The sequence below is a fragment of the Saccoglossus kowalevskii genome, chromosome 11 (genome assembly GCF_978046115.1).
Source record: "Saccoglossus kowalevskii chromosome 11, keSacKowa6.1, whole genome shotgun sequence".
NCBI classification, from domain to species: Eukaryota; Metazoa; Hemichordata; class Enteropneusta; family Harrimaniidae; genus Saccoglossus; species Saccoglossus kowalevskii.
The window spans coordinates 27716881-27741884 of record NC_140651.1 but is presented as its reverse complement, the minus strand read 5'-3'; the positions used below and the strand labels follow the sequence as shown (position 1 = coordinate 27741884).

Below are 25004 nucleotides of genomic sequence, written 5' to 3'. Positions count from 1 at the left end.
TGATGTTTCCGTGTTTGCAGCTTCCGCGTTTGTGCGTTCAGTATAAAGTGATCTGCGTTTTCACTGAGTTGAAGACATAACCACAACAGTGTGAATCACATGCGTAAATTCTGAAGTATACTAGAGGTCTGTTCATCAAAGCATGTTCAGTACGCTTTCAGGCATCAGGTTGTTGACGTGTTTGGTTATCGTAACAACGTTGCTCGTTCCCCTACCAAACCTGGCTTTAGGTGACAATTTGAATAATGATCCCACAACATGGCCAGGGCACATGGAGCCCTTAGGATCGGGTAAGAAGTGGCAACCATTACTGACACTCGATGGATTTCCGAAACCTGAAGAGTTTTACACAAAATACGTTCAACCATCGATACCAGTTATATTTAAGGATGCCGCCCGCGATTATCCTGCATTTAAACAATGGAATGACCAGTTTTTGATGAGCCTTCCCGAGACCAGCAAGGAGAGAGTATTTATCGAGAGAGCCAAGAAGGAAATTCGAAGCAAGTCCGGGTTTGAATCGACTTTTGAACAGTTTTTAAAGACTTACAACAACACTGATATATACATGGTTGCGACTGTACCAAAGTACTTGAGGTAAGTATTAAAGACCCTGTACGTCGTCCCTGGGAATACATTTATTGTGTGTACTTGACACTTAGTAGTCTGTATTGTGACAAGATCTCTATACATTATGAATAGCAAGTACTGTTATTGCTCTGTAGTAGTAGTGTACATTACAGGGGTGTCCTTTTGGTCAAAATAAGTACATATGTTAATGATTTGATATATGATTTAGTATAAAACAAATGTGATTTTGGGTTGATATAAGCTTCTATTGGAAATATGCTTCTATTAGAGCAAATATGGTACAATTATATTCATTATATGTCCATAGTTCAACTATAGACCATAATTTTTTTTTTCAAGATATTACCTTGTATAACAATAGGCATTATTTGTTCATAAAATAAAACAAATTTCCAAAGACTTATGAAACTGTACCCCCCATGATTAAACGTAATCATGCATAACATTACTGAAAGTTATCGACCTTGCCTGTTTATTGAAATCTTACCCTTGATGGTGTGAGTTGTGATTTTACATTTCATGTGATTTAGTTTAGTGAATTAGTTCACTGAACAGTGAAATGAAAACACACAGAAATATCAGGTCAATAGTAAACTTATCTTAATTGTACAATATATATTGGGGGGGGGTGATATTGGTTCTGTTTAAATAATTGCACGAGTTTGAGTGTGTTTATGATTGTGATGATAAGTTACGATTATATACCAGCATTATGAAAATGATAAAATGGAAAGATGCAGTAATAATTGTACTTGTACACAGTGTTGAACTGCAGAGGTTAATTTCATTACTGTAATACACAAAACAGTATGTATTGTTTTGTGATCTGAATGAGGACAAAGAGACATATGTAGTAGAATAACTGGAATAAACGTATGAACAGAACAATTTTTGAAAACACAATTGACCAATCAGAACAAAAGGTAAAATAATTGGTGAATTTGTAGAGTTAATCAAATCTCATTTTGATTTTGACAAAAATAAACTGTTTATAATGTGGATGTAAGTAGAGTAATCATAATATTTGAAGCTGTTCCCCTTTTTTCATAGAAATGTATAAAACATTTATCCCGAACACAGATCCTCAACATTGTATTCAAATCAGAATAAGAAATCAAAACATCACAGTATTAAGGTTGCATTATTATACAACCTGAAAATTATAACAGGATTTAAACAAAAAAAATTCTTATTATATGTACCTTGTTGGTTATTTTATATTTTAGTATTTTTGAAAATTTTTACTTTAACTTTAACTTTTTATTAACTTTATAAGTGTCACTTTTCTGAGTGGTTGGAATAAATCATTTTTTTATCTTTTATCTATAGATCCAATCACATTTATTCAAAATGCTTCAAAATAATTATTGGCAGTTTTTTTACAAGTTTTTTACAAGTACCATTATCACAGTTTGGTGCAGAATGTTTCAAAAGTTTAAAACATTTTTATTCTTTTTCAATTAACATAGAAATTGTCACGATGTGTTTAAGGTCAAACTAACAGTTCTGGAATTTTATACGAAAGCTGATGTTCGTTTAAAGCTTTGTGATTGGCTTAGTTGCTGTATGAATCATTTATAAATACTTTTTATGAAAAACAATAATATAACTTTCCAAAATGTAGTGTAGCATTAATTCTTCTATTTGTTTTGTTAATTGTTTTTAGAAAATACATTCCATTACCAGATCCATTGCGATGCAACACCCTGATTGATGAATTGGTAGACACGGTATGTATTGTTTATATCCATATTTGCTGTCCATACATGCAATATATTGCCTTAATTTTGCAGACACAGATTTTCATTGAAAATTGTGAATTAATCAGTGAAAATTATATGATACAGACTATCAGCGACTTTCATAAATATGATAAAAAATAAAATTATCAAATACGTGAAAATTTCTAGCGATGAAAATTAAGTGGTTCACAATACGTAAAGTATGATGCAAATGTGTTTCAATGTTTTGAGTTCATCTAAAACTGCTCTAGTGTAGTTTGTTGTTTTTGATACCATTTCTTATGTACATAGATGAAACATGTGTGTCTTTGACAAACTAATGCATATTTTATTGATTTAGTATAAATTAAATGTAATGTGCTTGACTCAGTGGAATAGAGCAAATACATGTATGATATGTAATAAAGTAAATTCAAACTTTTTTGGTAAGTATATAGATACTCTGGTATTTCTAATCACTGGGGTATCCTGTATTATAGGTGAAATTAAACGTAAAAGCAAGACAATTCGAGATTGTAGCGCCATAGTGACATCTAAAACATCATATGAAATATTCATCAAATGTGATTTTATTTTTTGAGTATTTCCATGTTTTATATAGTGTACGTGCTAGGCACATTTGATGTAAATTTTGACGAAGTAAGCACATCTCAATGCAATAATACTCTTAAAGATTGCCATTTCATTATTGATTATAAAAAAAGAAGAAATGTACATGTAAGCTCAAATTCAATCATTCCATTTTTGTGGCAGACGTTTTTGGTTTGTGACTTACATGTACAATGTATACTCAAGATCTTGTATTGAACGGTTAATCACTTATTCATTGAAAATCATGGCACATACTGTGGCAATTTTAAAATATTTCTTGGCCAAATGTGGTACAAATAATTGTATTGCATTATGATAAAATTACAACTGAATCTATTACAAGTCATGCACATACTGAGACAGAATGATTGGTCATGAAAGAAGTCATTGTATTAGTTGGTGAGACTATGAAAGGAGTCATTGTATTAGTTGGTGAGACTATGAAAGAAGTCAGTGTATTAGTTGGTGAGACTATGAAAGGAGTCATTGTATTAGTTGGTGAGACTATGAAAGAAGTCAGTGTATTAGTTGGTGAGACTATGAAAGGAGTCATTGTATTAGTTGGTGAGACTATGAAAGAAGTCATTGTATTAGTTGGTGAGACTATGAAAGGAGTCAGTGTATTAGTTGGTGAGACTATGAAAGAAGTCAGTGTATTAGTTGGTGAGACTATGAAAGAAGTCAGTGTATTAGTTGGTGAGACTATGAAAGAAGTCAGTGTATTAGTTGGTGAGACTATGAAAGGAGTCAGTGTATTAGTTGGTGAGACTATGAAAGAAGTCAGTGTATTAGTTGGTGAGACTATGAAAGAAGTCAGTGTATTAGTTGGTGAGACTATGAAAGAAGTCAGTGTATTAGTTGGTGAGACTATGAAAGAAGTCATTGTATTAGTTGGTGAGACTATGAAAGAAGTCAGTGTATTAGTTGGTGAGACTATGAAAGGAGTCAGTGTATTAGTTGGTGAGACTATGAAAGAAGTCAGTGTATTAGTTGGTGAGACTATGAAAGGAGTCAGTGTATTAGTTGGTGAGACTATGAAAGGAGTCAGTGTATTAGTTGGTGAGACTATGAAAGGAGTCAGTGTATTAGTTGGTGAGACTATGAAAGGAGTCAGTGTATTAGTTGGTGAGACTATGAAAGGAGTCAGTGTATTAGTTGGTGAGACTATGAAAGGAGTCAGTGTATTAGTTGGTGAGACTATGAAAGGAGTCAGTGTATTAGTTGGTGAGACTATGAAAGGAGTCAGTGTATTAGTTGGTGAGACTATGAAAGGAGTCAGTGTATTAGTTGGTGAGACTATGAAAGAAGTCAGTGTATTAGTTGGTGAGACTATGAAAGAAGTTCATATCTCAGGTTCACTCATGTAATATACATAATCAAGGCATTATTATGTCTTCTTGAATATCATAAACATGTTATAGGGAAGAAACATGTTAACTCCATATTGGATTTTGCAAAGGATTGTGGGATAGAAAATTGAAGTGTAGAGGACATTTGGGAGGATCTTTCATCTTTTCCATAGAGCTCTACATTGAAATCAGCTTTTCACCTTTTCTGTTTTCAAGTAATGCTTTTTTTTTTTTTTTATTATATGATTCTATTCTCGGACTTTCCATTCATTTTACTATCGCATAAAATCGTCAAAACAATCTTCCCAGTAAAATCCAATATGCAGTTAACACATTTCGTCCCTATATGACAATGCCTTCTAAAGTCAATTACCTCATTGACAGCATCTCAGGATTTCTGATAAGATTGAGACAATACCAAGCTTTAACTAGTTAGATGATTGAAGGATTGGAGGAATCCCGGCAGTAATTGTAAATGTTGGGCCCAGTAACATCAGCGGAGTAAATTATGCAAAAGCTGTACATGACTGTGAAAGATACCCTTGCATTATCTCTTATGCATCTTTGATTAGCAAGGTCCCATCATGTCAGTTATCATGCAGTGACTCTTGGTCATAAAACTCTTATTATCTGATTTTAGGTTCTTATGATATGAATATTTTATTGCCATTTTCTGAATATTTTAATATTACAAGTGTTTGTTTATGCAATATCATGGTAGACTATTCTGGCAGAATGGGCCATTCCAGTTTATATCTGCACCCCCTGTTGATGAGCTTGTATGTTTACTTCATACAGGGTATAATTTCCATGGGTGTATAAGTCATACAAAGTTTTATTTCCAAATCACCATTCACCATACAGTAATGGAAATCCAAAACTATAGGTCCTACTTATGGTGTTGATGAGTTCCATTGTGCTACCATACAGAGTAGGATTTCCAAATATAACTCTCATCATATACATGTATAAACTGGAATGGCCCAATGCACTATTACCATCATAGATGAATAGAATGGCATATATGAGAAAAATGTATGTAGTTGTTGTTGACTGTGACAACAGTTTTTGTTCAATTATTTTTCAAACTTGGATATTTTATTAATTAAATGTCAACTTTTGTAACAAAATTAAACCCACACAAATTTTTCTACTTTTTTTTCAATAATTTTGATAAAAACCTGTAGCTATAGTTTAATTATGTCTATTTAATCCAAAATTAACAATGAAGTTCAAGAAAAATAATAAAATGTACAAAATATTTAAATGTTTAAATTATAGCATTTGATGCAGTATTGAATATTAGCAAAGTTTTTTTGTTTTTGGCATGTACATTTTTGAAATTATTAATAAAATATAATGATTAAATATTGCATTTTTGTGTGTATATTACAATACAATGTAACCAACTGTATACATTATCAACTACATTAAATTTGCTATAACTAGTGTAGTGCAACAATTAAATTATTAAATAAAATAAAATAAATGCATATGACAACTACCGGTAGATGTCAGTAATACATGTATATTCTTCAAAATCTGGTACTTAAATATTACAATAACCGGACATATTTTTATATGTCATTATGTAGTACATGACATATAAAGTCATTATTCATGTAAATATTTTGCTTTCCAGTAGATAGATTACTTTTACTATTTTTAACTACTTTTATGCAATTCATGGTATATTTTCTAAAAGGCACTGGGACATTTATTGAAAAGTGTTAAAAATAAAAATAAAAAAATATATAAAATGTGTAGATAGAATTAAAAGCCATTATTCAGATTTGATGAAAATCAATATTTCAATCTTAAGGAAATTTTTCCTTACAATTTGCACAAATTCTGGCCCTCAAATATCTCACCTAATAGTCCTGAGAAATCACAGTAAGAATGATCTATATTTGTGCAATTTTAAATGACCCAGGTACAATGAATGTGATTTTTGGTCTGTACTCTTTTAAAAGCTATTTTATGAAACTCCATTTACAAAGACTCCAACACGAACAGAATTTAAATTTGGCTTCTGATATTTTAACTGCATCAGGGATCAATTTAAAATATTAGTTGAGGTGAAAACTGTTTTTTTTTATAATTGAAAAGCTTTTTATTTCAAGTACAAACAACTTTAGATAATTAAAAAACATTGTTTTTCAAATACAAGCAGTGTAATAATATTTTTACTGTTTTATGTACTGCCCCATGGTGACTAAACCTTTTACATTTTCTGATATTTTTAATATTACAAGATTATAACTGTATTCATACATTTGTCAGAATTAAATTGATAAGAATAAATCCATCCTGTTTTGCCAACAATAACACCACAGTCATGGTATCACAGAATATTTAATATGAATTTTATGACTATGGTGCTTCATGCAATATACTACTCTTAGGGTGCTTTTGTCATAAATTGACGAACAAATTCGTTCAGAACCATCTAGTCTCTGCCATAAGTCTTCAACAGCCTTGGCGATTTAGGGACATTCAGTTAATTTGTTCCAAGCAACAACTATTCTATGTATTTATGAGCATAATAATACAGTAGAACCAAATTATTAATTTCAAATATTAAGAAATGGTCAAAAATACAAATTCAGATATTGATGATATGAGGTTATTACGAGGATACCTCAAAGTGTGCATGAAGACAGTACAGCAAGAGTATCGACCGACACGGTGTACTGCCTGAGTGCATACATTGAGGTATCCTCATAATAACTTTATTATTATACATATTTTCCTTCCAAGGATACATCATGGGAATGCCGAAATCCAAAAAGTTTAAAACAAAATCATTGAACTTCTTTGTATGGAGTCCGGTCAAACCCTGGTGGCAGCCATGTTTGTTTTTATTATTAGAGGACGCTTTCATGTGTAATCATTCCATATTTTGAAATCAAATTTCCTTATATGGTAGGATGAAAATACCCTGTAAAATACCGCAACATTACAGCACGCTGTAACTTATGTCGGTGACCGATGTTTAATTATTTTAATATTTAATATTAAGATTTGATGACTCCAGTCCGTCTAAGCTGTTTAAAAATTTGTAAATGTTATGGGGAGAAAAAACAGGTACAGAATAAATTGGTATTGGATATGAAATACTTCTGTCAGTATTATTATGATCTGATATCTTTTTTTCAGATTATTAAATCTTCTCTGAATCAAAACAAAATTTCCTGTTTTATATAAAATTCTTGTGTACTGTAAAATTATTTTGGTAATGTGACAGTATGGAATGTGAAAGTCAACACACAGTGCTAATGTCTTGTGTTAATATGTGCCATTCTATATATAGATTATATGTGTACATGTATATGTATGCTTTTTATCACCAAATCAGAATCACTTTTATAACCATAGAAACCACAACAACACACAAAAACACATACTATACTACAAATAAACTTTAAAATTATTGATGTCAATGATACTACAATCAAAATTAAAAGATTCTGTTAAAACAAAAACCAGTCGAGAGCCAGCTTGGAAGTTAATAAATTTATGATCTAATTGCTCAATATTTTTATAATAAAACATATAAAAAGTTTAATTATTTTCTCATAATTTGTCACATTGACATCTTAGTATATATTATTTGTTCAAATCAGGTAGCAATAAAGCAATAGTAATGATAGGGATTCCCTCTACCCTCACACTCCCCCTCCCCCACATACTTTATTTTGGCAATGACACAAGTTTCATGTGAACTACATTGTCACAATCTAAAGAGGGATCACCATATGTGCTGTCTTTCAACAATTGTGGGAAGCATGATATTAATACACTGTGACCTTATGTGGCTTATAAACTAGTGACAATATACTATATCTATACCAAATAAATAAACTAAAAATTGTCAGTATACACCTCATTTTGAAAGGATGCATTGCAAAAATATTGTAAAAAATACAAAAATGTTTTTACTACAATTAAAAAACATTTAAAATCAAGAGGTCATGCAATAATTATAACAATGCACAGTAAAAACGATGGTGATTTGTAAACAGTGACATGCTATGGCTGTCTGTTGTATGCACAGTTGATGACTTCTTTGCTTTATGCAAATAACACTGCATATCACTACACCTTTCTATGAATGTCTTAGAGGAGGGAGTGGTTGGGGGGTATTGATTTTGACCAAATTACAGTTTATGAGGTTGCAAGTTGAAAGGTGAAATTTTTTTAATTCTAATTTAATCCGAGTTCTACTTTGAATATTACCAAATTACTGGTAGTGTGTAGGTATTGTAATTGTGTATATGCATTTATATAAATATGTACCTGTATTCTGAATCTATTCTTCTCCCAATTGTTTTCTCTATTTCGAATCACAATGAAAAGCCTTCAGTGGGTTATTCATTTGATGCGTTTTCATTCATTTTGCACCTATCTGTGAAAGGTTTTATTAGCCAGTGTGTTTGATAGATAGTAAGCATTATGTAGTATTTCAAAAGTTCAGGGTTGAATTATGTTAGACGAAAATTGTGCAGCTACTCGTACATGTAGCTTCAAAGAGACGTCCAGACTACTCATGTGAATACAGTCATTTCCATGGCAACAGAATGTAGAATAATACTAAATTGCTCAGAAATTATTTTCACTTGAGAAGTAAATCCTAATAAAATCCAATGAAAACATCTTTTCCAAACTAGTATCAATTTGCTCAATTCCTTTTTAAATGATTAAAAGTATTTTTTATTTTTCATTATGAAACAAACTGACAATATACTATTTTCTTCATTAATCTGACAGTTTTCAAAATGAGTACAGTGGCCATGGAGGGTTATCATGTAAAAATAGGTTTAATCTATCAGATATTAGCTAGTATGCACTGAAGGAGAATTAGTTTATACTGAAATATGTTTTCATAAAAAATGATTATAACAATATTTATGGCCTGAACAAATTTTAGAGTTTTAGAGTGATGACCTTATTTTTTGTTCTCATTAATCAGTAGTCTGTGCAGAACAGTTTTGTGCATCACAGATCCATCTTAAAATAATTTATATATGTGAATGCCATCATTATAGTTACAGACATCTTTTTTAAGTGAAAACTGGCAAATAAAACTTTATATTCCAATAACCATGGAGAAGTACGTCAACTGCAGCTTACTATAAATCCATGACAACAGAATGTCTATTAAGTTGGCTATACAATGAACAATAATTTTAGTTTTGAAATAATTTCTGACATAAGTTAAAGGGCCTTATTTACTCATCTGATACTTCTTAGCTTGTTGTTAAAATGAATTAAATTAGTTTTAGAAATTGCAAAATGACAAATTTTATTTTATTTTTTTTTCACATGTTTCAGTGACTATATTACCGGTAATTCTAATTTTTTTCCTCTCGGCATTTTTTCAACATAACTAAAAAAATTATTATTTTGCATTCGGCTTAATATTCTGAGTAGATGTAACCACCTTGTTTCAGCTGTAGAAAATGAACCAAATTATGTTGTAATACCCAGGTACATGTATCTGATAATTTCAAAGAAATCTTGTTTTGAGTTGATCCTTATAATTTCCTATTTCTAAAGGGTCTTTCATTTTACATTAACATATTGATATGTTTGTTCCTATATGTTTAATTTGTAATTTCTTTAACAAAAAAAATATTTGGAATATTACATGCAACTCTTGCCACAAAAAGGAGTGCCCATTATTTACAATTGCACTGTAATTTACTGGTATACTGGTCTAACACTACCATCTGCAGTTCTATGTTCACCACAGAAAATAGTTGGAAATGATAAATATTTTGCACCATTTTCTGAAAATAAATCTAGAGAAACATTGGGTTCGCCAGGTACATAGGAAAATATTTTATCTGACTTTTGGCAAAATCAACTGGTTGTAATTACCGGCAGGCCTGTTATCTAAATCCAGCGAATATACCTTTTTTCCCATATTTAACATTCAACTCATCAGAAATCAGTGAAAATAAATTCCATACAAAACACCCAAAAGTGTTTTCAGGGAAAATTAATTCCAGTGAAAATAAAGTATTCCACAGTATACTTTCAAAATATACATGGCAAGCCATATGTAGTTTAACTATGTTTCTCTCTGTAATTCAATCAATATCATGCTGCAGTACAGTACAGTAATAAATTGTATGTTTCCAGGAAAGTATTTTATTTTGAGTGCCTTCAGCATTTGTCACATTCATGAAATCTTACTAAAAATAGAACTGGTATACATTATTCAGTATGTGAAACAGATTCAATGTGGACAACATGTATAAACGATAACAAATATTAATTTCAACTCAAACTGAATTAACTTTACCTGGACCTTTCAGTGTTTTGTTGTGATGGAGTTTATTGTTTGAGCAAAGCCAACTATTTCAATGTCACATTAGTTGTAAATAGGTCTGTTTTTACTGAATTGCTTGTTTGAATTGAACATCTCATGAATAATTAATCACATGGTGTATTAATGCTTAATTGTATAATGACTTTATGTGAAACAGAAATTTATAATTGGTTATAAGAGATATAATGTCTGTGTACAAGATCCATCTTGGGGACAAAAACATACCACTATATTGTTTACTTAATACATGCTTCAAATAGAGCTCTTTTAAATGCTGGTTGGACTAGCTGTTCTATGATCACTGAGGAAGATGATTTTAAAATGTTTAATAATAAAAATTTACTGAATTGGTGAATAAAATGACGCTTCATTGACCCAAAGATGACAAAAATGACATATGTAAGGTGATATATAGAGTAGCAGTGAATAGATTTTTTTACAAATTTTAATAGTGAGTTTAATAAACAACAATTTTCATCAGTGGATATTTTTTTCGTGCAGAGTAGACTAAAATTATTTTGGAATATTCTAGATTTTACGTGCTTCCTTTGATGAAGTAACGCGTGAAATTCAAGCAGAAACAGGTAGCTAGCATTTCCACATTTCTATGGTGTACTACTAGATTTTAGAGATGTTAAGCTGCATGTGCCCTCAACACACATGAAAAATGTATTCGTAACGAGGATAGAGGTTATTAATAAATCTAGTTTTTTATGACCAGGAAATTTGTCGCTTGATCATGAAATGATTATTGTTTGAGAAATATATCCACTCTAGAGCAATTGAACTATATTTCTACCCACAAACAAATTGTTGCACATCATCAGAAAACAATAGGATCATTCATGATGAGAAACAATAATTTGTATCCATTTATCAGTTTGGAATTGTGGCATTTATTGGGATATGAATGAAAAATTTGTTGCTCTAAAATATCTGTGCAAATGCTGGTTGTAGCTAGCATATAGATCAGGTATCCATAGAAACCATTTAATGATTCCTTGATGCGTTGATTTATATGCCATATTTTGTATGCACTATTGATGAAATCATTCATCAAATAAACTAACTCCATGCTGAAAAAATGTCGGAATTTTTTGCTGAGAAATATAATATAAAATATAATTTATTTAGTGGTTATCTGCTGTTGGTTTATATTGACAAATTGAGGGCGCTGTTCTACATTTAAAATTTTAAAAAAGAGAAAAATCACATGACTGTTAAAGCAGGGGAGTCTTCACCTGCGCATGCGTCAGATGGTCATAGCGTGTCATTGTTTACAAACAAGCATCTACCCATGAGCATTTGCGTTTTTAGCGTGTGTTCTTATCGTCGCTGTGTGTTCTTATCGTCACTTGGGACTCAATTGCCGCGCTTGCGCAGGTGACAACCCTCCCGCTTTATACAGCACATTATGCGATGTGTGTTATGATTTCACATAAACAAACTATATACTTGAAATGAAACATGACTTGTTGTGATGACCACCATAAGCTTAAATTTGCCCTTTGTACACAATTTTTGATGAATTACTCGTACTTTTTTTTGTTTTTTTTTCATTCCATTTTATTTTAACCTCTAAAATAATTGGTTCGACTAAATTTGTAAAGAGAACCCTGACTCTATTTAGTTATTGTTTATATCTTGTAGGTTATGTGGTTCAGTAGTGGAGGAACTAAGTCTGTTTTACATAACGATGACGTCGATAATATCAACTGTCTTTATAGGGGAAGAAAAGAGCTGCTTTTTATTGATTTTTTGAAATACAGAAAAACAGTAAGTTAGTTCTATTAAAAATATATTAAGGTTTTCACTAACTTAGCCTTCCTCTTTCCTTCACAAACTTACAAAATAGTTCCGTTTAGTCTGCACTTTCTTTCAAAAGATTGCAACAAAAATAGCCAATAATAAGTAATAACTGATAATTGACTCAAATTTTGTCTGTTGGCTTCAAAATTAGAGTTCATTTCCATAAATATTTAAGAATATAGGAAAAAATTGCAAAAAAATTTGAGTGAGAAATTCTGGTGGTGAAAAGATTGATACATGTGCCCTATTGTGAAAAAAAAATAGTGTTACAATAATATTTAAATGTTACAATAATATTTAAATGTTTTTCCCAAATAAGGCAATGGGAGTACATATTGTCTACAATGCATTGATATATACACCATTCACAGGAACTGACAGGATGGTGAACTATATCATTGACCTTATTTAAATATTATGAGACATCATTAATTTATATTTTAAACACTTTTTTTATGTATGCAAATTAAGTGTATGTGTTCATGCCATTAGTGTTGTAGTCAAAGTGCAATTAAGCCAAAACATTTGTGAATGTCACTCAAGTTGGCGCCCCGTCTATTTGTAGAACTTTGAAGACAAAATGGCATCATTTTTCTCTTCTCCTTTGAAAAAATAAAAATTATGTCATTCACAATAATTGATTGAATAATGTTTGTAACTCATTTATCTTGTTCCCAAATTTAATTCTTATTCAAATTTAATTTACCTACCTCTTAGAACGTTTAATTCAATATGCAAACACTGACTAACTTTCATTGTTTTTATCAGTATAAATTATGACAAACATTTGTGAATTCAAATTATGTTCACTGGTCAATTACAGATCAAACTTGATCATTTTGAAGGAGGTTATTCTGGAGTTGATGTGGACAAAGTGGACTTCACTAAATACCCAGAACTTTACAATGTGGAGTATTTCTTTGCTAATACTACAGCTGGTGATTGTTTATTCATTCCTTACAAATGGTAAGACTAGCCTTTTTAACAAATATTTTTGTTTATTATATATTGAAGTCACAAAATGGATTGTGTTTGCTAATGTTTGTGGTAAATGCATTGACCAATCCGGCCCATCTAGTACATTCATTGACCAATCTGGCTTATCTGGTACACGCATTGACCAATCTGGTTCATATACTGACCAATCTAGTTTAACTCGTACATGCATTGACTTGTCTGATTCATCTGGTACATGCATTGACCAATCTGGTTTATACGATAAATGCATTGACAATTCTGGTTCATCTGGTACATGCAATGAACAATCTGGTTCATCTGGTACATACATTGACCAGTTTGGTACATGCAGTGACCAATCTGGCTCATCTGGTACCTTATGTTACAAATGGTCTTCTGGGGGTTGCAATATCACAAAGTTTGTTTTGGTAACAGAAATACACAATATATAGTCTAAACTACTATTATATTATTGGTAAAATGCAACTAACATTTAACACAAGCTTATTACAATGATGCATCAGTGTCATATATACATGAAAGATGTCTGATAATTAGAAGCAAATACAATACTGTTAAATATTATCTGATATGCTAGAGTCACTTGTATATCTTTTATCTATCAGACATTACCCTTTGTATTATTAAACAAACTGCAAGAAGTGTCCATGAGTGATATGAATCAGACAATGTTCCAAACCATTGCTTTTTTAATTTATTTAATAATCAAAAGATTTCTAGAAATCTCTATGGCCTACCCATACCAGGGATGAGTTCACTAAATAATATCATTTAAAACTTTTCTTTATGTTATTCTGATAAGTCACTTCATAATGTTATTAGCAAATGCTACTTAATGCTCATGAAGTAGAAAACAAGGCATTGGAAAGTTTTCCTTTGTGAGTGAAGCCCATATATTCCACTTCTGGGTCAAGGCTACAACATCGCCCTCTCCAGTTGAATCACAGAATAAATATTTGTTATTAGCATTTGAGTTGCTTTGAGTATTTTTTTTTTTTTTTTTCGTCTTTTCTTTTTGTTAACTATTTGTATTTTATTTCCTAGATGAATTTAATCAGTGGTTGTTACATGTACAAAAGCTAATCTTTGAAAATCACAAACTGAAAAAAAAATGTTCAATAGAGGGTTGACACTGCAGTTTATTGACACCCTAAGTTGATACAAATGAATTAGATATTTCTACAAAATACTGTAAAATACTTTATTTTAGCTGGAATTAATTTTCACTGAAAAGGGTTTTTGTATGGAATTATTTTTACTGATTTTTGATGAGTTGAATGTGAACTATTGGAAAAAGGTATATTCAGTGGTTTTTATTTTCACTGAAGCATCTCTTTAGTGAAAATAGGGAAAATAAATTCCAAGCGAAAATAAAGTATTCTACAGTATGTCACATAACTACTTTACACAATAAACAAATGATAATAGATCTTTCAATGTTTGTACATCATTTTCTTGGTTATAGGTTCCACCAAGTGAATTCTTTTGATGCTAACTTAGCAGTCAATGTATGGTTCAACCACAGACCTAAACTAGATGTATCTGCTGATAAGTGTGGTGATCCCCAACCAAACTCAATTGCTAATGTGTTTTTTGAAACAGATGCCAGTGACATTGTTGGACCTGATCCAATGTATGTATATGTAAATGCAGCAACACAATTTCACTATTAAATTATATATTTCAAATATCAGGGATTTTTTTAAACAAGGGAACAGGGGCACAGCGCCCTCATGCCATGGTCATGGGCCCCCTTACCCTGGGGAGCAGATCCTCTGGCAACCATAAAATTCTGATTGACCAGGGATCACATGTGGCCACAGTCCTTAACTGTGACCTGTCTGATAGTAATTTTGGCCCAAAGGAAGCCATAGAATGCTCCATTTCAACTTACAATTATCCAAAACTCCACAGCCTGGTAAGGAGAACTCTATCTCCACCACTTGGTGACGCCGTAGAATTGCAGTACTCCCTCTTTTTCTAGAGAAAACCCTGAAATATGATTGCAAATTAAAATTAATGTTTCTTTTTCATGATATATTTTTATAATGTTTTGAATCAATTCTGAGTGTATTATAAATATTCTGTTTATCTGGTATGCTTTACTTGTTGTTTGTTCTTTTCAACTTTCTTTTCAGTAAAACATTTTTAAGTTACGTAAAAACTGGAAGCATATCATTTGATGAATTTCAGAAAAAAATGAAAACTGTAAGTAGTATTCATTGTTTTGCAGAAATCTTCTAAATTGTCTGAATCCACAAAATATTGTATTAATTCATGTTGCATGTTAACTGCTCTGGTACAGTTTGGATGTAACATTTAGGTAGCTTTAAACTGACTTAAGTTAGTGAGCAGGGAAAGGGGACTAATAGTTTCGTTTGTCCTTAGGACCTTTCTCTTCCATTATTTAAGCATGCAACTATGGCAGTGTATGTATTTTCAGAAAGCTGAGATACAAGAGAATACGATCGTGTATTTTTCAAGTTAATATTTGCTCAATGGATTACGAAAGTTACAAAAATTCCTGTGGATCTCCTAAAAATAGGGTTTTTACGTTTCTTGTTCGTTCTTTCTATGAGTTCGATTTTATTAGTGTTGCTTTATAAGACAATGATCTTGGAAACTGGGTCTCAAAATTTGTCTGTGCTTCATAGTTCTGGAAATATAGTCTGTCGAACATTTTGGACTAAATTTCACTTATGTAGCTTTCAACTTATATCTTTGGTTTCTTTAAAAACGTTATATATCTGATCCCAATTGTGCTGAGTAATTATGTCTCATATTTGTAACGTAGAAAAATATTAAAAATAATAAGTTGAAATTATTGGTGGCAATAATACATACTTTAACAATTGTATGTTTTCATGCAAAGTTAGCTGATAGTCAGCTTGTAAGTTATGTTATGCAAAGACTGTACTGTAGAGTGTTGCCATCTGTATACACTAGTACATGAATCAACTTTTATTGCTAACAAATGTTGCTGTCACTGTACATGCTCCTGGTTTTCAAAAAACATTGTGAAGATGAATGAATCACTGAATCTGCTTAAAAAATTATTAAAACAGAAACTAATCTAGACTGAAATATCCTGACTCTTTGTCAATACACATACGCAATAAATTTTTATTGCTAGCAATTTTTGCGATTTAAAAATTTAATGGCATTTCTTTTACTGCTGTATAAGTTGCTTCTACAAAATTTATCAAAAATAGTGAAAATCATGAAATTAAAGCAGTGTACATGCAGTTTTGTTTTGTTTTGAGTGATATACAATTGTATTGTGTATGGTTTAAATTTATGTGAATCTATCAATGAATTGAGTTACCATGGGCAACTGTTTTGGACATGCATTTTCAATTAATACACATCTGGTGGTGAAAACAATTCAGCTACCTGTCAAACTTTTTACATGGTATTTTCATTCAGCTGCAGCCTGTGACATAAATATAATCCTGTCAAGGATTGCAAGCAATCATGCTGCCATAATAATATCATAATATTATGCTGGCATTTCAAAGTGTTACATAATATCACTAATATATGACCATAAGCACAAAAACATGTATAACACAATAAGTGTATCATGGGAGAATACTGCAAAGTATGCATTCAGGCGGCGTAGGATCACATTGAGTGTTGTACCACTTATGTTGATTACTATTGTAATGATGTATTAATGTAGTGTGTGACATTTCTATGTACTATAAAATGTTTGAATTTTACTGTTATAAATTTTTGTAATATCAGGAATATATGATATTCATGAAGGCAAAATTTTGTGAAAATTACTGACACTACTTGTCATTGAACACAAGTGTAATTTTCAATGCTACAAAATTTTGTGATTTTAACAGAATCCAATTTGTTACTCACAAAATTAAACCGATTTGGAGTATATCTTCTCTATATAGCTTCCAGGCTTTTTAGTGTTACTTGACATTGACATACAAGCTAAGTATTTACTGACGGAAACTGAATGTTTTACCAGTCTATTTAATAGTTTGGGGTTAAAATGAATTAATACCAATATTTTTTCTCAGAATGAGATCAGACACATACACACACATCTTGGGCAATTATTCTAAATGATTATATTCTACACTATCTTGTTTAGGACTCTACTCTTTTGCCAGTATTAGAACAATGGACAGAGGAATGTGATGAACTGTCAGGAGAGGTAATTATTTATTATATTTTCATCTTTATTTTAATCTTTAGTTACCAGTAATGGACAATTACAAACCTTAATTTTTTGTGAAAAGAGTCATCACCATGTAATCATCTAGAACAATGTTAATAATTAGGAAACTGGAAGAATATTGTTTCATATTTGTTACATGAGTGTGAAAATGCAAATCTATGTGCCCCTGATTTTATATTCCCATGTAAACCCACACACACACACACACATACACGTCTTAACGACACATATTGGATTAACTTTTAATATATTTGAATTAACTTTTAATAATGTTGTGATATGAACTCGATTAAAACGCGTCACCATATAGGGTTACGTTTTAATTGGAGTTTAATTAAACTCAATTACAATGCAATGCAACATAGAATTGTGCTTTAATAAGAATAAAAGTTGAATATCTTGTGACTGAACATAGAAATGTTTGCGAAGGTTAAGTATAGTAAAGGGGAAGGTAGGGTACAGTTATATTAATGTTAATATAAATTGAACCATACCTTCCGAATTAACTAAACGAAAAGTTCGCAAACTTGGCTTAAATTCAATTTAATATTAATATAAATTATGAAAATAGTTGAACATCCCGTGCAATTATGTAACTATATATATTCTATAAATACAATTCAGGTTCTATCTATTTGGCTTTTTTAGGGATTTGAGTCGATTTTATTCAAAGTGGGTGTTTGCAATGTACACTCTCTGATATACAAGGACACTATAAAAATTAGATGAATGCTAATCCAATCTTTCTGAGTCTTAAAAATGAAATTTTTTACAATATGTCAGGATTTATCCACACATGTCATATCAGTAGTATTTGTATTAATTGTAACCTTTGGTGTAATAAATATATTATAAAAGAATACCATGTCCTCACCCTGATACACTGTATTTGTGGGGTTATTTTGTGGTGCTGTGTATCCATGCTGTATTTTCATGAGCAAAGCAGTACATATGTAATAACGTAATGTTATCATCTTTTACAGCTTTTTCAATTGATAGATTTTGATAAAGATGCACTGCTTTCTAAAGAAGATGTTGTCAATCTATATGAAATGGAGAACAAGGTAATGACATTCATGTAAACTCAAATGATGAGATTCAGAGATAGACATATCTTCACCAATTAAGGTTCATTTATTCAGCCGTCGATCACTTCACCATGTGATATAAATATGCTTTAATATGCCAATGCTGTGGCATTCTACACTAAAAGTTGCATTCTTACTTTGCAAGTATGTAAAACATAATTCCCTGAACAAGCTAGAAACATGAAATGACGATGCTGTCCTTGCTGAAAATTAAGAAAGATTAAAAGTAGTTATCTTACCCTCAACTTCCCACACATTTTATTTTGAAATTGGAGGGTCTTATCCCTTAGACAGACATATATATAATGCACCTGAACTCAGAAACAAACAAACACTCAAAACTCAGTGCCGTCTAATTTCTCATTCTACTCATCCATAATATCATCATTTGATGTCTGGAAATGATACTTCACAAATTTGCGAAGTAAGAATGCAACTTTAGTTGTTTACATAACACAATGAATACATAGACAAGTTTTGTTTTGCTTTAGGAAACACCAGAAACTGAAGAAATTGCAGATATCATGGAAGCCTTCAATGAAATTATGATAGAACAACAAGCAGTAAGTTTCATGCCATTTATCAAATTAATTTATATTATAATAATTTTCGCATCAAGAATGCATACATTTAATTGTATGTTTTGTATTTCAGATCCTTGCAGAAAATGCATATAAGAGGCTGAAAGCAGAAGGTAACTCAGCAAAGAAGGAGGAATTGTAATATTATTTTAGTGTGTTTCTAGAGCAGCTATGTTTTGAGTAATTGTAATGTTGTCATTTCCAGTAATAGATGGTTATCAAATGACCCAGATAACTGATTTATTACAAAGAGTTGATTATCTTGCAATATTGCTAAGAACCACTATGAAGGTCACTAAACTATGTACGTATAATTACCGTTAACGCTTTGAGTGCCTTAATTTGTAGTCTGCTAATCCCAAAATGAAATGTTGATATAAACTGACAAAACTTTTAATCAAAAACTAAAAGCAACATCTAAAACTGTTCGTATGGCCAATGATGATGTTGAAATTTAGTGAAAATTTTACAAAATGTGAAAATATTTGCGCTGAATTTTTGGTGGGAAAAAAATCTGGCACTCAAAAGGTTAATAAATATCTATTGAAACTGCATTGTCAGTTATAATAGTCATAGAATATTATGTACTTGCCACTCAGCCTACTGAAAGTCCCCACTGGTAGAAACAAATAATGGAAAACAAAAGCTGGGTCAGCAAGCAAAATTCTCAACTATTTATCATATAAATTTTGGGGCCATTCATTTTATCATAAGACATTAAACGACTTGCCACAAATGACCAGATGCTGTCTCAATTTTTATATTTCTTGAGACAGGTAATTGTTGGCTAAAATTCATTTTAAGTTTACACTTAACCTAAAAATGTGCTTAGATGTGTGTCACTTAGTTTAGTCATCCCCAATAAACCAGAGAAATAGCTGCAATCTATTTCAATTTCCTCAATTTCTTACAACCAATTTATTATATCTTATTTTCAAGTTTTGGAGGAAAATATATAGTTTTTGACTCCCATGTGCGAAGCACAAAATGGGAGTCTTTGCAGTTAGTGTGTCTGTATGTGTGTATGTGTGTATGTGTGTATGTGTGTATGTGTGTATGTGTGTCCGACTGTTCCACTGCTATCTCAAGAACCACTCATTGGATTTTGATGAAACTTGGTACATAGATGCTCTGAACTAATGCTAGGTTTTGATTAGTTTTTGGTAATAATCCGTGGATGCTAATTACCTAATTTGCATAATGATTAGTCAATTTTCGGTTTTTCCACTGATATCTCAAGTACTAATCATCACATTTCAATGAAACTTGGTACATAGATGTCATACGACACTGCACAGACCTGATAGTTTTTATGGTAATATCAGTACATATTAATTACCTAATTTGCATAATTAATTAATTTTCAGCATTTGATATAAGTAGTTAGCATTACATTTCAATGAAACTTGGTACTTACATACTCAAGGACTATGCAGAGATCGATTGTTTTCGATAAATATTTGTGCATATTAATCACCTAATTTGCATAATTAGTTATTTTTCAGCTTTTCCATGGGTATCTCAAGTACTAATCATCGCATTTCAATGAAACTTGGTACATAGATCCTTTAGGACTATGCAGAGACCTGATTAGTTTTAGGGTAAATAATTGTGCATATTAATTACCTAATTTGCATAATTAATTTTCAGCTTTTCTACTGATATCTAAAGTACTAATCATCACATTTCAATGAATCTAGAATTATGCAGACCCAATTAGTTTCCGGTAAATATTTGTGCATATTAATCACCTAATTTGCATAATTAACCAACTTTCACACTGATATCTCAGGTACTATACATCACATATCAATGAATGTACATGGATGATGTAGGACAATAGACAGACCTGAATAATTGTGGGTTACAATCTGTACATATTAATTACCTAATTTGCATAATTAACCAATTTTAAGCTTTCACACTGATATCTAAAGTACCGTAAAAACTCCAAAATTTCGACCGGTTTTAAATAATTGGTGTTAGAAATGTGACGTGTTTTTAGAGTCAAAATTAAGGTGCATTTTCGGACGGTCGAATTTTTCAGAATAGAAATCAGCAAATGAAAAAATGGGGATGATAGACAGTGTGCTTCATTAGTTTTTAAAAAATGCAATGTCCGTCAATTGACGTAAACTTCCTCATGTTTCACGGTAAAAGCAAAGGTCGTGGCCAAGTTGTAACTCAAAATCTAAACAAAGTCATCAATCAGTGAGTATTATGACAAGCAAAACAAAACATCAAGACGCGGAGAAGAGGTCAGCACAAAACTAATAGGTCAAAAGACAAAGCTGTCTCGCACTACCTAGGAAAACTTGCGAATGTTCGAAGTACAGGTACCCATTGGACAAAAGATACATGGAAGTTTAGCAAACTATCTCCCCGACCCAGTGCAATGTATCCGGTTAGAATCAAAGCTCACGTGTCCCTTATTTGAGGGACTGTGGAGGGACCAAATTCTGCCGTAAATTCGCCCTTGGATTAAAAAATAAAATGGGATTTTAGAAAATAAAATGGGACTTTTAAGGTGTATTTTGGCGTAATTTTTCGGACATTTCAATCAATCCTGCCGGCTAAAATAGAGTAAGTTTTACCGTAGTCATTGACGTCTGTCTATTCAAGAGTACACGTGTATGATTTTTATCGTGACTAGCGTGAGCGGGTAAGCTTCCTTTCGAGAATGAGCTGTTATCACTGTGAACAATGTTAAATTATTCTTCAGATGACCAGTTTATTTTTTAAAAACAACTAATTTTTTTATTTAAAAAAAATCATGCCGTTTTCGCATCAAAATCCAAGCCAAAATATCGTACTACAACATCAATCTCTTCCGCATTGCGTTCAATAACATTAACATATTTAAATAAGCTATGGTAATTTGAACACGTTGGCATCATCCAGCTTTTTGATTGGTTAATTAGCGATTTGACCTATTTGACCTAAGAGAACATGGCGGATATCCTACAGCATCAAACGTTTATACGAGACCGGAATCGTTCGCTTACGATGAAACTAAGTTGACTTTTATTTGTATTTCATAACCATTCAACAAATTTATTTTGTGTACATTATTATAATCACTACTGAGTACAGTAATAATCAACAATTCAGAAACGCAGCATGCCGAGATTTTTGTGTTCGTTTTTATTTGAAACTTCGTTTATTTAGAATATATTTTCGTTACCAATAAAATAAAAATCTCTCAGTCAATCAGAAACCCGGATTCATGCCTTCGAGGAAGGTCCCGTTTGAACGCTCACATCGTTTTTTTTTTTCGTTTGGGGGAAAACTAAAACTGGTCGCAATTTTCGAATAAGAATGAGTCGGCAATTTTTAGTGGAGTCGAAAATTTGGAGGTAAATAAAACACCGAAACCCGGCAAATAAATAGGTGGCCGAATTTTTAGAGGGGTCGAAAATTTTGGAGTTTTCGCGGTACTAATTATTCCATTTCAATGAAACTTAGTACAAAGATGCTCTAGGACAATGTACAAACCTAATTAGTTTGGGGTAAAAATCTGTTCATATTAATTCCCTAATAAGCATAATAATTCATAATTTTTTGGTTCTAATCACATTTCAATTAAACTTGGAGACATAGATTTTCTGTTACATTGCGCAGACCTCATTAGTTTTACACTCAAATCTGGTCATATTAATTTTCTGATTTGCATAATTAGTTTTCAGCTAAGTAATTTCGAATTATATTTAATGTGTCTCCAATACTCTCAGCACATGGGAGTTCTTTCTAAGCTTTCTTTGATTAAAATTATCACTATCATTTAAAAATCACAAATAACAACTATGTAAATTTAAATAAATATTGAAAGTAAATAATATAATTTATGATATCGCTTAATTAATTAATTGCGCTGTTAGTTTTTAATACTTTTTCTGTGTTCTCTAAAAGTGCCTATTCATATATGTACAGTTTGTGTCTTATGAACTTGACCTCTTCACCACTAGATGTTCGCACCCAAATTCGTCTGCACTTTGTCTAATATTCTTCAGTATTTCTGGAAGTGAACACTAATTTTGGAACCAATAGACAAAATTTGAATCAATTTTAAGTTTTTACTGTCTATTTTTGTCCTAATCTTCTGAAAGAAGTACAGACTATAAACGGGACTATTGTGTGAATTTGTGATGGAAAGAGTGAACTGGTGGTGAAAAGGTTAAATAGAATGCAACATGTGTGTACCTTAGTTCATTTTATAGCAATATATTTATTATGAATATCTCATTGCAAATGTAGAATAATTTACATATCTCTTTTATGCCTTATCAACTGATCACATATCACATCTATATATCATATAGATATTTCTATAATCAACATTTCCTGGTCTTAATACTACAGTCATATATTACAATGGTAATAGATAAATACAGAAATAAATGCTGGGGTCAGTAATCAAATCACAAGCAGTCTTCCAGGCACCTCTAGCCATACAGCTATTACAAGAAAACCTGATACATTCGCTGGCATATATTGTGCCTTGTTTTATTATACGCAAATAACATGTAATCCATTCAACAACTAATTGCTTTAAGATGTTCAATAATATCACAATACAAACAAATATCATAGATTAGGTAATGAACAAAATGGGTCGACACAGTTTTATACCATTCACTGTTACCATAAAATTAAACAATTGCGAATTGTGTGTTCTTCATTGTTTCTACAGTTGTGAAAGTTTTTGATGGCATATTTGTTTTTAGTTTGACAACCACATTTGCTTGTGTGCCACACTTGTGTAACCATGCATAATCATGTTTAGCAGTTATCCTACATCAGTGCTGGGTGCATCACATGTTACCATGTGTATATATACCACTAAATCTTATACTATAATGTATGGTCGTTCAATCAAATTAAGTATGTACACGGGAACAGTTAAGACATCGTCACTTTGTAATGGGTGAAACACATTGTTGTGACAGTTGTAATCAATATTAAATCATATTTTGTCATAACTTGTTAATATTCGATAGATATATATTAATATTTGAAGATTTTATACATATTAGTTCATATTATGTAATTATACTGTGGATCATTAGAAGCTAAATGAACTTTGATTGTGTCAAAATTAAACTCATTATATTTCCACAATTTTTAATTTAGAGGACCTTGATCTGCTTTTTAGCCATTTGTTATCCAGAATAGCTAAAATGACATTTCTGTGACAAATAAGCATGAATGTTAGCATTTAGAATATTCATGGTATGAGTAAGGATATAGCTGGAAAATAAATTGTGGTCAAACATATGTGACATAACATTTTAGTATTACGTGGGTTAAAATAAACTCGGAATTCGTGAATCTTAATTATCAATAAAAAGAAGTCTGCATCTGGATAGCCGCCACATAATGTTGTGTAAAAACATTGCATTTCGAGGGCTGGAATTCTATAGTACATATTTGTTTGAGAAATACTTGATACAGCTCAAGGGTACACAATGTGTTATAATCACTTCAATGGAATTGCAGATGTGTGTTTTATCACTTGTGTTCCTAATGATTTGTATTGACGAAAGAAACTGGCCACATTGTTTTGCTAAAGCTTTATTATTCAATAAATTGCTTGTGATTCTATTTATATACACTCATTTCTTGCAATTTCTTCAGCAAATTACATCATTTTCTTTATTTATGCAGTAGAGAAAATAAATGTTTTGTTCAATCAAAAATTCCTTTGTAGTATATTTTTCCGCCGGCGCAATTTCGTCAG

General features: G+C 31.3%; 1 protein-coding gene across 1 annotated transcript; it reads left to right on the top strand.

Annotated features, from left to right (window-relative positions):
• Window positions 1–11: 11 nt before the first annotated feature.
• Window positions 12–24963, top strand: LOC102806697 (bifunctional peptidase and (3S)-lysyl hydroxylase JMJD7-like). Its single transcript, XM_085505090.1, has 10 exons — window positions 12–597; window positions 2258–2321; window positions 12261–12386; window positions 13243–13385; window positions 14863–15030; window positions 15536–15605; window positions 17512–17574; window positions 18582–18662; window positions 19178–19249; window positions 19341–24963. The coding sequence occupies exons 1-10, from the start codon at window positions 143–145 to the stop codon at window positions 19407–19409; spliced, it is 1311 nt and encodes a 436-aa protein (XP_085361216.1). The 5' UTR covers window positions 12–142; the 3' UTR covers window positions 19410–24963.
• The last annotated feature ends 41 nt before the right edge of the window (window positions 24964–25004 follow it).

Bases quoted from the DNA above. Each gene is read 5' to 3' on its own strand.
- LOC102806697 (XM_085505090.1), top strand. From the start codon at position 143: ATGTTCAGTACGCTTTCAGGCATCAGGTTGTTGACGTGTTTGGTTATC. The intron at 598-2,257 runs GTAAGTATTAAA...AATTGTTTTTAG, and splicing joins ACTGTACCAAAGTACTTGAG to AAAATACATTCCATTACCAG. The intron at 19,250-19,340 runs GTAAGTTTCATG...TTTGTATTTCAG, and splicing joins TTATGATAGAACAACAAGCA to ATCCTTGCAGAAAATGCATA.